The sequence below is a fragment of the Ranitomeya variabilis genome, chromosome 5 (genome assembly GCF_051348905.1).
Source record: "Ranitomeya variabilis isolate aRanVar5 chromosome 5, aRanVar5.hap1, whole genome shotgun sequence".
Lineage (NCBI taxonomy): Eukaryota > Metazoa > Chordata > Amphibia > Anura > Dendrobatidae > Ranitomeya > Ranitomeya variabilis.
In genome coordinates this window covers 260,670,938-260,685,662 of record NC_135236.1, presented here as the reverse complement: position 1 = coordinate 260,685,662, position 14,725 = coordinate 260,670,938, and the positions used below count along the sequence as shown (strand labels likewise).

The 14,725-nt window shown below is 41.5% G+C and overlaps 1 protein-coding gene across 3 annotated transcripts in view; it reads left to right on the top strand.

The window, feature by feature from the left end:
• The window catches only part of VPS13C (vacuolar protein sorting 13 homolog C), a 391,739-nt gene that overhangs the window by 226,137 nt on the left and 150,877 nt on the right, over nt 1–14,725 (top strand). For all 3 annotated transcript variants that reach the window (XM_077264165.1, XM_077264166.1, XM_077264167.1), the window contains 3 exons: nt 10,052–10,199; nt 12,018–12,136; nt 12,685–12,854. In XM_077264165.1, coding sequence (XP_077120280.1) covers nt 10,052–10,199; nt 12,018–12,136; nt 12,685–12,854 — 437 coding nt within the window. The remainder of the gene's footprint in view (nt 1–10,051; nt 10,200–12,017; nt 12,137–12,684; nt 12,855–14,725) is intronic.

The following is a 14,725-nucleotide window of genomic DNA, read 5'->3' as shown; positions in this document are numbered from 1 at the left end:
AGCAAAATTTACAAACTTTCTGCTGTTTGCAATAAAAAAGAAAAAATGAAATCGCTCAACACAACTACTGTAACAAGTGATTTTGCCAAATTCGATATACGGTAAAATGCAACTACTGCAGCCACTTCCGAATACTCATTTGTACAAGCTGGTTGTGGTCTATAGTGAGAGACTTGACTAGTCCAATTCTGACCCCAGATGGATTATCAATGGACGTTCCTGTTGATTGACAAGTCTCTTCCATGTTTGTACCTCTTCCATGTCTGTACATGGAAAGGAACATGTCACACTGAGGTGCAGAGAAGACAACAGGGGACGTCACCGGACTTGTCAGATCTCTCCAGATATTCCCCAGCTGCCTCTTAATTTTTATTTTAAATAAAGATATAAAGTAGCGTATAGCACTACCCAATCAATAGAATCGAACATATTGATGCAAGGCATAGTTCCAAAAGGCAGCCCAAATCCTTTCCCTCCCAGAAAGACAAAAAAATTGCACTTTACAACTGTTGCTCACATTGAAATACGACTGGACATAGGGGTGCCCAGCCAGGTACACTTATCCAAGAAAAAATATTTATTAAACTCCTATAGAAAAATACAGCATTCATAAAATCAAGTGCTGGCATGCCGTGTGTTTTTCATTCTATTGAGTTCATGAATGCCGTTTTTTTAAGTTTTCTATGTGAGTATAATAAATGCTATATCTATTTCATGGTGATCTACATTGTGAATGTTTAGAAACAAAGATGTTTATTTTGTAGTATATGCCGGGACCAGTCTCTTCCATCTTGTGTAGTTTCTGTAAGTGTGGTGCAGGCAAGGAATCAGAGATCTGTTTGGATGTGCTTATAGGATCCTGTATGCCGTAAAATGCAATTTATTTATGTTTTCAACAAAACGCTGCAGCAGTTTAGATTAGAGTGTACCAGTCTATAATTGTGCAGCCAGTGTCTGATTTATGCTGCCCTTAGTTAGGTAACATGATTTATTTTTTTTTTAATCAGATATGTTTTATTAAAGTTTTCAGAACATAACAGAATTTTGTCCAAAATACCCCACAATCTTTTCCCCATTCCCAACCGCTCCCCCCCCCCCCCCCCTACCCAACCGTAGTCCAATGATAAAATATATCACAAGAAAAATACAGACATAGATAAGGCACATATCCCAAGGCACCAGTCATGGAGTACAACTAAATCACTTTCAGGGTGATATAAACATCGTATCACGAGAATAAACTTACAGACAGTAAGCCCGGAACATTCAACCATCCTGCCCAAATTTTCTCAAACACTGCCGGTCTACCCCGTTTAAGATAAATGGCCTTCTCTCTGCATAGTATGAGGTTTAGCTTATTTACATATTCTTTCCTCGTGGTAACTGTATCTGAGATCCAGTGATATGCTATTAATTTTCTAGCAGTAAAAAGCATTCTGGCAACAGCTATTTGTGAATAATCATCTCCTCCCGCCTCCTCAACATATCCAAGCACACAGACAATAGGATCTCTGGGAATATCCTGCTCTGTGGCAATACATATTAAGTTGAGAACCATAATCCAGAATATTTGTATACAGGGACACATCCAGAACATATATAGGATATCTGCATTATCGACCGTACACTTGGGACATTTTGAATTTCGCCTTAGACCTAAATCAAACAGCCACTTAGGAGTCCTATAAACCCTATAAAGGATATATAGTTGAGACAGACGGTTAGGCTCACTGAGGGACAACTTAGGGATCATTTGCATTATTGACTCCCATTGATCTACCGAAATCCCCCCCACTTGATGTTCCCATTTCGCTAATGCAGTCATCGGGTGACCTAATAGCACCCTCGAAAGGAGCTCCCCGTACACGAATGAAATTAGTCCCCTTGTAGATGCCTGTAAACCGAGGCTATTAATAACAGTATCATGATGTATAATAATAGGGTGTATATGAGTCTGCATTATATAAGCGTGTCTTACTTGTAAATACTGATAAAATATAGAATGCTGAAGTGAGAACTCCTTTCGTAAGTACTCAAATGATTTAAAGACACCCCCATCTATCAGCTGTGAGAGCCACCAAATACCCACTCGTCGCCATTGCGCAAACCCCTTCAATGTCCTCAATTGCGGCAGATATGGATTATCCCATATAGGGGTATACCTCGTGAACTCAGTAATTCCCCTTAAACTTTTAATTTTACCCCACACTTTGACCATAAGCATTATGGTTTAAATTTATTCACCTCTAACTTAGACAATAGGGGACCCCGACCCCCCAGAAACTGAAGAATCCCTCGACCTCCCCCTATTTCCACAGATGTGTCCTCCATTCTACTTGCCAGATGTTGACACTGGGAAGATAAAAAAATCTAGCCAAGGGTTAGGCAATGCCAACCCTCCCTCCTCCTTACTCCTTTGTAAGTGCTCTAACTTAATTCTGCACCCTTTTTCAACCATATAAGTTCCCTAAACAGTGCATTAATTTTAAAGAACCTATTTTGGGGAAGCCAAATTGGGGAGTTATGAAGAACATATAAAAGCTGAGGCATAATCACCATTTTTCAACAGGTTCACTCTCCCAACTATTGACAAATGTAACTTAGTCCAGGCCTTAATCTTCTGTTTAATCCTAGCCACAAGTGGGGAAATATTTAAGCATTCATAATCTAATATGTTATTTGATACATTGATACCCAGGTATTTAAAACATGACACTACTGGCACCTGTGGAGCTCTAACCACAGTTGGGTCTAATGGTAAAATAGCAGACTTTTCCCAATTTATGGCCAGACCCGATATAGCCCCAAACGCAGCAAAAAGTGACATTACTCCATTGAGCGATTCATCAGAGTCAGCCAAAAACAGGAGAATGTCATCGGCGTAGAGAGACACTTTCTCCTCTAATGTCCCGTATCTAAACCCCTCAATTTCTGGGCTAAGTCTTATCCTCGAAGCCAAAGGCTCCACCGCCAGGGTGAAAAGCAGCGGAGACAGAGGACAACCCTGCCTCGTACCCCTATACAGATTTAAGGGCTCAGATAACAGTCCATTCGCTCGTATTCTTGCTGACGGTTCTGAGTACAAAAGCTTAATCCAACCAATAAAGCCTGGACCAAAACCCATGCACTGAAGCGTAGCAAACAGGTATTTCCATTCCACGCTGTCAAATACCTTAGCGGCATCAAGGGACAGAACTGCCCTCCTCCCCACATTGTCTGCCCCCACTTGCATATTGAGATATAGTCTTCTAACATTTAGGGCCGTTGACTTACGAGGCATGAATCCCGTCTGATCTGAGTGTATTAGAGATTCCACGACTTTTGAAAGACGAATGGCCAACACCTTTGCTAATATGGTAACATGATTTTAATGACAGGTTCCCTTGATGTATTCACTAAAGAGCAAGTTTTGATTATGATACTAACTTGTGGTTGAGGTTCCTGAGGAATCTTAACTCATTCCTTATGGGAAATGGTCTACAGGTATTAATGGGGTTACATGTTGCAACCTCATTCCTCAAATGCCGACAAAAATGTTCAATTGACTTTAACTAGGGCGACAGAATCTTTTAGGGCTTTTTCTGAAACCAAGTTTTGGTGTTTGAGGCATGTTTGGGATCACTTCGCTGTTGATCCAATGCTGCCCAAAACTTCAGCTTACTGGAAAGTATGATTTTTTTTTTTCTAGGATTTCTAGATACTTAGAGGGGTTGTCTGGTCTTGGGCTACAAGTCTGCAGTCACTCTGTCACTGCAGACTTGTAAATCTTCACATCACATTCACTGCCTGCTATGAGGATTCTCTAGTGCCTGTGCCAGGAGTGGTCGGTCATATGACAGAAAGTATGCAATTTGCATATTTCCCAACACCTTCCTACTAGACTGTGGCACAGCCGTGCTCCATGCAAGTGTATTGCGCTAGGCCGGACACAGTCTAGTCAGCACTTGACCCCATGTATGCAAATCACATACTTGCGGTTACACGCGCGCCACTATTGGTGCCAGCGCTAACGAATCCTGACAGTGCGCAATGCATGCGATGTGGTGATTCACAATTTTGCAGTCACAGAATGACTGCAGGCTTGTAGCCTAAGGCCGGACACCCCCTTTAATGGCTTCCTGACCTTGGACGTATTCAGTACGTCATGATCGGCTGGTACTTACCGACCTTGGACATACTGAGTACATCCAGGCCATTTTAGGCACAACGAAGCTGTGCGCGTGCGTTTGCTGCCAGGTGATCAGCTGATATCCTTGCTGACACCCGGCACTTACTGCCAGGAGCGGTGCCTACACCACTTCCACCACTTTAGTTCCCTAAATGCTGTGATTAATAGCGATCGCAGCATTTAGAAGGCAGCAATGTCATCGCAGGGGGGCCGATCATTACCATGGTGACAAAGGTACAAAGAAAAAAAAAATTAAAATATTTAAAAAATTAAAAATAAAAAAAATCAGAAAATAGACATTTTTGCCAGTACCATGTAATTTTATGTAAAAAAAAAACAAAAACAAACAAAAATATACCTTTGTTATCCCTGCGTCCGTGATGACCCGCCCCATAAAACTGTCCAATTAGTTAACCCCTGCAGTGAACTCCATAAAAAACAGGGCAAAAGCAATACTTTTTCATCATACCGCTGAACAGAAAGTGGAATAAAACGCAAAAGACTAAAGTAAATAAAAATATAATCTTGTCCCGCAATAAAACAAGCTGCCATACAATGGATAAATGAAAAAGTTCTCAGAATACAGCAATGCAAAAATAATTATTTTGTCTATAAAAGTTTTTACTGTGTAAAACTGACAAAACATAATGCAAACTATAATTGTAGCATTGCTTTAATCATACTGACCCGAAGAATAAAGCGGATTTATCAATTTTACCACATGCGAGATGGCTTAAAAAATCCCCCCAAAAAAACTTTCTTGTATTGCTGATTTTTTTTTATTCTGCCTCCCAAAATTCAGAATAGAAAGCGATCAAAAAATGTTGTAACTGAAAACCATACCAATAGAAACTCGTACCGCAAAAAACAAGACCTCACATGACTGTCTCCCGAAATATGGAGAAATTATAGCTTTCAAAATATGGCTATGGGTTTTTGCATTAAAAACAAACAAACATAAAAAAAAGTAGATCTGGTATTGCTGTAATTACATTGACCTGAAGAATAAAGTTGTCTAATCACTTATACTGCATGGGGAACTGCATAAAAAGTAAATAAAACCAGTTCTTCACCTGCTGTTTTGGCCATTTTGCCTCCCAACGATCATAGTAAAGCTCAACTCACATTTATCCTCTCTAGGCTGAGCGCTTAAACCGGGGTTTCCTTGTTAATCTCTGAAATATGTGATTCAGATGAAACCCCTGGAAGAAGATTCCCTATATGAGGCATATGAAATCACTGTGGACACTGTCTGGCCTGTGATCTGGCGTTGTCAGTCTTTTTAGGTGTGCATAAAGTGTGGCCTGTCACAGTTTTGTACACTTCTGAAAAGGACACTGCTGAGCAGAGGCCAGACTGAGTCCAGAGTAACTCTGCTACCTCATTATAGTAAATGGATCCATCAGGGGTTTAATCTCAATCCGCGTCACTCTGAGATTTACATGGAATCCCAAAGTGCTCAGTGTAGAGTACCAGATAAATGTGATCCCACACGTTACGTAAAATGTTCTCAATAAAAGCTTCCACTCTATCCACAAAAATAGCAAGTCCCCACTCCAGGTCCGTCACCTGTCAATGGAAATATAGGGGGCTTCCATATTACTGGTAGCACAAAGGCTCTGGTAAAGCTCTATGGTTCCTCGCATCCCAAAAGAAATCCAGCAAATCCAAATGCCCCCTCTCTTCTCAGCCCAGTGTGCCTAAACCACACTAAGCATCCACAGGTTTTGCATGTCTGTAGAGTTCACAGAGCCCGCCTAATTATGGGTGCATGTCTTCAGAAGCACGAGCTGGGCACTACAACTTACTGGGCACTACAATGGCAGTTTGCAATTTACTCAGTAACATCCATTACTGCTTGTTTCTGGAAAACACCCATGGAGTTAAAATCGTCGCTACACCTGTTGATAAAGGGGTATAATTTCCAAAATGGGGTCACTTGAGGGGGGGATTCTGCTCTTCTAACACTTAGGGCTCTGTATATGGAGTCCACAAACTATTCTAGGAAAATCTGCACTCCATTAGGCAAAAGGGCTCCGTCCCTCCAGAGTCTGCACAACCACATATGGGGTATTTCTATATTCAGCAGAAATTGTGGGACAGTTTTGGTTCCATTTTACCTATTTGTCCTTAAACAAATTAAAAACTTGAGGCTAAAACAAAATTGTAATGGTAAAAATCAACGGTACTTTATTTTTTCTTCACTGCCCAATGGTATAAGATTCTGTGACGCACCTGTGGTGCCAATATGGTCACTGCAACCCTAGATAAATTCACCAAGAGGTACATTTTGTTAAATGGGTCACTTATGAAAAGTTCTGCTGTTCTGGCACCTCAGGGGCTCTCCCAGTGGGTCATGACACCTACAAACCAAAACTATAAAATCTGCACTATAATATAGTTCTCCTTCCCTTGTGAGCTTTGCACTGTGCCTGAAAAGTACTTCCTGTTTACATGTAGTGTATTGGGGCTCTGAATAGAAATTTTTACAACAAACTGAGGTCCATTTTTCCTATTAGCCCTTATAAAAATTAAAAACATGGGTTAAAACAACATTTGGTGGTAAAAATGTTTAATTATTTTGTTATAAATGTTTAAATTATTCTTTCTTCACCACCCAATAGTATAAAAAATATGTAAGCCACATGTGGTGTCAATATGATCACTGCACACCTAGATTAATTACCGTAATTGGGAAGTGTAGTTTGTAAAATGAGATCATATATGGGGGTTTCCGCTGTTATTGCACCTCAGGGGCTCTACCAATGTGATATGGCACCCTCAAACCATTCCAACAAAATGTGAATTCCAGTATGGTGTCTCTTCTGAGCTTTGCACTGTGCCTCAAAATTAGTTTTGGACCACATATGGGGTATCGTTGTCCTGCTATCCTTGTGAAAATAAGAAAACTGGGACTAAAACAACAGTTTTGTAGAAACAATTTTTTTTTCATTTTCACAGATAAACGTTGAAAAATTCTGTGAAGCACCTGAGGGTTCAAGGTGCTCACCACACATGTACATAAATTCCTGGAGAGGTCTAGTTTCCAAAATGTAGTCACTTTTCACCGTTTAGGCACATCAGGGTCTCTCCAAACATGACATGACACCAGCACACACAATTCAATCAATGTTATTAATGTTACAAGCTTCTGTGAATCACCTGTGGGTTCATGATGCTCACCACACATCTAGATACATTCGTACAGTTCTACTGTTTATGCACATCATGGGCTCTCCAAGCACTACGTGGCATTCGCTAATGATTCCATCCAATTTTGCGTTCAAAAGCCCTGAGCCTTCTGTGCGCCCAAACAGTACTTTTCACACACATATGGGGTATCTGCGTTCTCAATTGCACAACAAACTTTGGGTGTCCATTTTCTCCTGTTTCTATAGTGAAAATAAAGTTTTTTGTGGCAAAATTAGGGGTCTCGGATTATACTCGAGTATATACGTGTGTGTGTATGTATATATATATATATATATATATATATATATATATATATATATATATATATATATATATATATATATATATATATATATATATATATATATATATATATATACCGTATATACTCGAGTATAAGCCGAGATTTTCAGCCCACTTTTTTGGGCTGAAATTGCCCCTCTCGGCTTATACTCGAGTCATACCGGGGGTCGGCAGAGGAGGGGGAGCGGGGGCTGTCTAAAAATACTCACCTAGTCCAGGCGCGGTCCCTGCTTCCCCAGCGCCGGCAGCTTCAGCTTCTTTCTGTACCCAGCGGTCACATGGTCCCGCTCATTGCAGTAAATGAATATTCAGCTCCACCTCCCATAGGGGTGGAGCCGCCTATTCATTACTGTAATCAGCGGGACCATGTGACCGCTGAGTACAGGATGAAGCGCTGCGGCGTCGGAGAAGCAGGATCTACACAGCGGCAGGACCAGGTGAGTATACGGGGAGGGGAGCGCAGCGCTGCGCGATAGTCACCTGCTCCTCGTTCCGGGCGCCGATCTGTCTCCAGCAGTGACGCTGAGGTCAGAGGGCGCGGTGACGTGGTCAGTGCGCGCCCTCTGCTGAACGTCAGTGCTGGAGACAGATCGGCGCCCGGAACGAGGAGAGGTGACTATTGAAAGTGCCCGGGGCCTGAGCGACGGAGAGGTGAGTATGTGATTTATTTTTTTTATCGCAGCAAATGGGGCAAGTGTATGGAGCATCTATGGGGCCATAACGTTCCTGCAGCACTATATGGGGGCCATAACGTTCCTGCAGCACTATATGGGGCCATAACGTTCCTGCAGCACTATATGGGGCCATAACATTCCTGCAGCACTATATGGGGCCATAACGTTCCTGCAGCACTATATGGGGCCATAACATTCCTGCACCACTATATGGGGCCATAACGTTCCTGCAGCACTATATGGGGCCATAACATTCCTGCACCACTATATGGGGCCATAACATTCCTGCAGCACTATATGGGGCCATAACGTTTCTGCAGCACTATATGGGGCCATAACATTCCTGCAGCACTATATGGGGCCATAATGTTTCTGCAGCACTATATGGGGCCATAACATTCCTGCAGCACTATATGGGGCCATAATGTTTCTGCAGCACTATATGGGGCCATAACGTTTCTGCAGCACTATATGGGGCTATAACGTTTCTGCAGCACTATATGGGGCCATAACGTTTCTGCAGCACTATATGGGGCCATAACGTTCCTGCAGCACTATATGGGGCCATAACATTCCTGCAGCACTATATGGGGCCATAACATTCCTGCAGCACTATATGGGGCCATAACGTTTCTGCAGCACTATATGGGGCCATAACATTCCTGCAGCACTATATGGGGCCATAACGTTTCTGCAGCACTATATGGGGCCATAACGTTTCTGCAGCACTATATGGGGCCATAACGTTTCTGCAGCACTATATAGGGGCATAATGTTTGTGCAGCACTATATGGGGCAAGTGTCTGTATGGGGCCATAATTAACGTTTGTAGGGCACTACGGCATATGGGGCAAGTGTCTGTATGGAGCATCTTATAGGGCCATAACGTTTGTGCAGCACTATAAGGGGCAAATATCTTTATAGAGCATCTTATGGGGCCATAATCAGCATTTCTGCAGCATTATATTGGGCAAATGTGTCTATGGAGCATCTTATGGGGCCTTTTATAACCTTTATGCAGGATTATATGGGGCATATTTTAATATGGAACATCTTATGGGGCCATAATGAACCGTATGGAGCATTATATGGGGCTCCTGATTCAATATGGTTATTCAAAGACACTTAACCTACTGATGTCTCAATTAATTTTACTTTTATTGGTATCTATTATTACTTTTGACACTTACCGGTAGCTGCTGCATTTTCTCCCCTAGGCTTACACTCGAGTCAATAAGTTTTCCCAGTTTTTTGTGGCAAAATTAGGGGGGTCGGCTTATACTCGGGTCGGCTTATACTCGAGTATATACGGTGTATATATATATATATATATATATATATATATATATATATATATATATATATATATATATATATATACACGTGTGTGTGTGTATGTATATTTAATATATATAATGTGGTGAAGCTGCCCAGAAAATAAACATGTAACTTTTTTTAATAGCTCCGCGGTTTCTGAACTTTAAAGTGGTTAAAAGAATGAGTATGTTGTGCAGAACAATATTGTTTTCACATTGTTGTGAGCTACGATCATTTTTTGCTGTGCTTTTTCAGGCGGGTTCCAGATGGATTCTGTCTGAAAAAACGTGTATATGCACCCTATAATCAGTCATATTGAGAAAAGTAAAATTGATGTTCAGCAGATCATCATTGTGTTTGTGAGTGTATTTAATAATCATGCACAATTACTTTTTAGATTGCCTTGAGTCAAGATGATCTCACTATCTTAATGGGTGTTCTTTTTGAGAATCTTGCTGAAACTCCATCACTTCCAAGTGCACCCCCAACATCGGAAGCAGTTAAGAGAGTTATAAGAGAGACGAGTATGTCTTCTCAACAAACAGGTACAGTAAAAAAAAAGGGTACCGTATATACTCGAGTATAAGCCTAGAATTTCAGCCCATTTTTTTAGGCTAAAATTGCCCCTCTCGGCTTATACTCGAGTCATTCCCAGGGGTCGGCAGGGGAGGGGGAGCGGCAGCTGTCTAGTCATACTCACCTGCTCCTGGCGCCGTCCCTGCACGTCCCTGGGCGCTGACAGCTTCTTCCAGCATTGAGCAGTCACATGGTACCGCTCATTACAGTAATGAATATGGACTCGACTCCACTCCCATAGGGGTGGAGCCCGCATATTCATTACAGTAATGAGCGGTACCATGTGACCGCTAAATACAGGAAGAAGCTGCCGGCGCCCAGAGAACCAGGGACGTGCAGGGACCGCGCCAGGAGCAGGTTGGTATGACGGGGGGCAGTGAGCGATATTCACCTGTCCCCCTTTCCACCGTCGGCGCCGCACCGTATTCCGCGTCCTCTGCAGTGACGCTCAGGTCAGAGGGCGTGATGACGCGATTAGTGTGCACGCCGACCTCTGCCTGAACAGTCAGTGCAGAGGACACGGAAGACACAGCAGCACCCAGTGGTGGAACGGGGGACAGGTGACTATAGCAAGTGCCGGGGGCCTGAGCGAAGAGAGGTGAGTATGTGATTTTTTTTTTTGATTTTTTTTTTTTTTAATCGCAGCAACAGCATATGGGGCAAATGTGTCTATGGAGCATCTTATGGGGCCATGTGCAGCATTATATGGGGCAAATATCTCTATGGAGCATCTTATGGGGCCATAATCAGCATTTGTGGAGCATTACATGGGGCAAATATCTGTATGGAACATCTTATGGGGCCATAATCAGCATTTGTGCAACATTATACGGGACAAATATTTCTATGGAGCATCTTATGGGGCCATGTACAACATTATATGGGGCAAATATCTCTATGGAGCATCTTATGGGGCCATAATCAGCATTTGTGGAGCATTATACGAGGCAAATGTGTCTATGGAGCATCTTATGGGGCCATGTACAACATTATATGGGGAAAATATCTCTATGGAGCATCTTATGGGGCCATAATCAGCATTTGTGCAGCATTATATGGGGCAAATGTCTGTATGGAGCATCTTATGGTGCCATAATCCGCATTTGTGCAGTATTATATGGGGCAAATGTCTCTATGGAGCATCTTATGGGGTCATAATCAACATTTGTGCGGCATTATATGGGGCATATTTTAATATGGAGCATCTTATGGGGCCCATCATAAACTGTGTTGAGCCTTATACGGGGCGTAGTTTGTATGGAGCATCTTATGGGGCCCATCATGAACTGTATGGAGCATTATATGGGGCTCCTGATTAAATATGGATATTCAAAAACACTTAACCTACTGATGTCTCAATTAATTTTACTTTTATTGGTATATATTTGTATTTTTGACATTTACCGGTAGCTGCTGCATTTTCCACCCTGGGCTTATACTCGAGTCATTAAGTTTTCCCAGATATTTTGTTTCTGTAGTATCTGGCATCCACCATTCTTAAATTGTTACTGGATGTGTTGCCTTCTTTATAATGTAGTCTTTCGAAATTATACACCTGCAAAACTTTATTCGACATTTTCACTCCGAACCACATTTACTTGAAACACAAGACACTGAAAAAGTAATGTGATATGTTGGATATTTACTTGAATGTGCACAAAAAGTATTTGAATGAAACATTATAACTACAGATCAGGCTTTAAATTCCTTTTTTTTAATCGCTTATTATTCGGCAGTATTTGTTCTCACTGCCCAATAAAATGTAATTGCGTTGTACTTTTGTGCAGAAAAAACACATCCCGAATCTAACCAGGATTCTGTTGATGAGACAGTAGCTGTAACGCTGAAGTTTGGCTTCAACTTTGAATCTCTCTCCATTGTGCTCTACAATAATGATAGTAGTAAGGTGGGTCCGTCTCTTTTACTGCAGTACTTCTGTCAACTATATCTATGCTCATAACAATGGTTTTCATTTTATTGATGGAAAAATATATAGAATTGAGTCCTCAGTGATTGATACCTTTTAATGGCTAACTGAAAAGATGGTAACAAATTGCAAGCTTTCGAGACTACTCAGGTCTCTTCATCAGCATAGAATACATGAAGAGCGGCACTCACCACATCCTGAGACTTACAAGTCTTTTACTCCAAGCTACAAGACATCTATGCAGTGTCCATTTCTCTCTCTCATACCCCTTGCGCACCGTTTTGATGTCCTGTGTCTTGCATTAAAGGGCTTTTAAATCTAAGTATGTGGTGAGTGCCGTTCTTCATTTATTCTATGCCGTTGCACATTTATAAGATTATCTCAGCACAGGAGCTTTGTTTTGAACACATCTAATTGCGGTATTTACTATTATTCCAAGATCTATTTATTAAAATGAACTTTGTTCTTGGGAAAACCCCTTTAATCTAATTGTTTCGTGGATGATGATGTATTGTTTTTTTTATTAGGTGGCTTCTGACTGGCTGCATAATGAAAACTTACGCCTGGGAGAACTGAGGCTTCATCTTCTGTCATCTTCAGGAAAGATGAGTGCCGATAGCTCAATGGACTTTTCATTTCAACTTAAATCGTGCACTCTTGATGATCTTAGGGAAGGAGTAACCAGAGCCACATCCAGGTTATTATTATTAATTATTATAGCGCCATTTATTCCATGGCGCTTTACATGTGAGGAGGGGTATGCATAATAAAAACAAGTACAATAATCTTGAACAATACAAGTCACAACTGGTACAGGAGGAGAGAGGACCCTGCCGCGAGGGCTCACAATCTACAAGGGATGGGTGAGGATACAGTAGGTGAGGGTAGAGCTGGTCGTGCAGCGGTTTGATCGATCGGTGGTTACTGCAGGCTGTAGGCTTGTCGGAAGAGGTAGGTCTTCAGGTTCTTTTTGAAGGTTTCGATGGTAGGCGAGAGTCTGATATGTTGTGGTAGAGAGTTCCAGAGTAGGGGGGATGCGCGAGAGAAATCTTGTATACGATTGTGGGAAGAGGAGATAAGAGGGGAGTAGAGAAGGAGGTCTTGTGAGGATCGGAGGTTGCGTGTGGGTAAGTACCAGGAGACGAGGTCACAGATGTATGGAGGAGACAGGTTGTGGATGGCCTTGTATGTCATGGTTAGGCTTTTGTACTGGAGTCTCTGGGTAATGGGGAGCCAGTGAAGGGATTCACAGAGGGGAGAGGCCGGGGAATAGCGGGGGGACGGGTGGATTAGTCGGGCAGCTGAGTTTAGAATAGATTGGAGGGGTGCGAGAGTGTTAGAGGGGAGGCCACAGAGCAGGAGGTTACAGTAGTCGAGGTCCAGGTCTGTCTGTTCAAGAGACTCGTCACTTTCTCTTTTATGTTATCTTTTGTACCTTTCTTGTCCCCTAAACAATGACGCTGCTTTTCGTCAAATGGGTTTTAAATGCCCTGATATACAGCTCTGGCAATAATTGAGACCACTGCAAAATTTTTAGTTTGTCTGTTTTTCTCTTTATAGGTATATTTTTGCGTAAAATGTAAATAGTTCTTTTATTTTTTAAACTACTGACAACATGTCTCCGAAGTTACAAGCAATAATTTTTGTTTTCTGAAACTGAGAAATGGTCAAAATAAGAAATAAAATACATTGCTTGCAGACCTCAAGGTGTGGATGAAGGACCACCACATCAAATCCCTGTCATGGCCAGCCCAATCTCCAGACCTGAGCCCCAATGAAAACCTCTGGAATGTAATCAACAGGAAGATGGATAGTCACAAGCCATCAAACAAAGAAGACCTGCTTACATTTTTGTACCAGGAGTGGCATAAGGTCACCCAAACGCAGTGTGAAAGACTGGTGGGAAGCATGCCAAGACGAATTAAAGCTGTGATTAAAAATCATGGTTATTCCACAAAATATTGATTTCTGAACTGTTCTTGACTTAAAACATTAGTATTGTTGTTTCTTGAACTTGTTTGTTTTTTTTTGCATTATTTGAGTCTGCAAGCAACGTATTTTTTTCTTATTTTGACCATTTCTCATTTTCAGAAAACAAATACAAAATGTATTGCTTGGAACTTCGGAGACATGTTGTCAGTAGTTTATAGAATAAAAGAACAGTTTACATTTTACTCAAAAATATACCTATAAAGAGAAAAAACAGATAAACTGAAAATTTAGCAATGGTCTCTTAATTTTTGCCAGAGCTGTATGTGATTCAAATATGGGCCGAATCAGCCAGTCGCTGGCGCATAAACATAAATCTCATACTGCGGTATCGTATTTTTTGGCGGATGATGCAGATCAGCTGAAAAAGTTTAACATGCCTGATTGGTCTTTTCATGGATAGCAAACATTTGTTTATAGGGTATGCCTCAAAATGAAAATTCATTTGTTTTACCAAGGCAGCAGACAATCATTAGTTTTGGTCAAAATATTCCTGTTTGACCAACCTTTATTTCTGATGTGGATAAGGACCTTAAGAATGTGTGTTTACATGGCCAAGATAGATCTTTTATGAAGTCT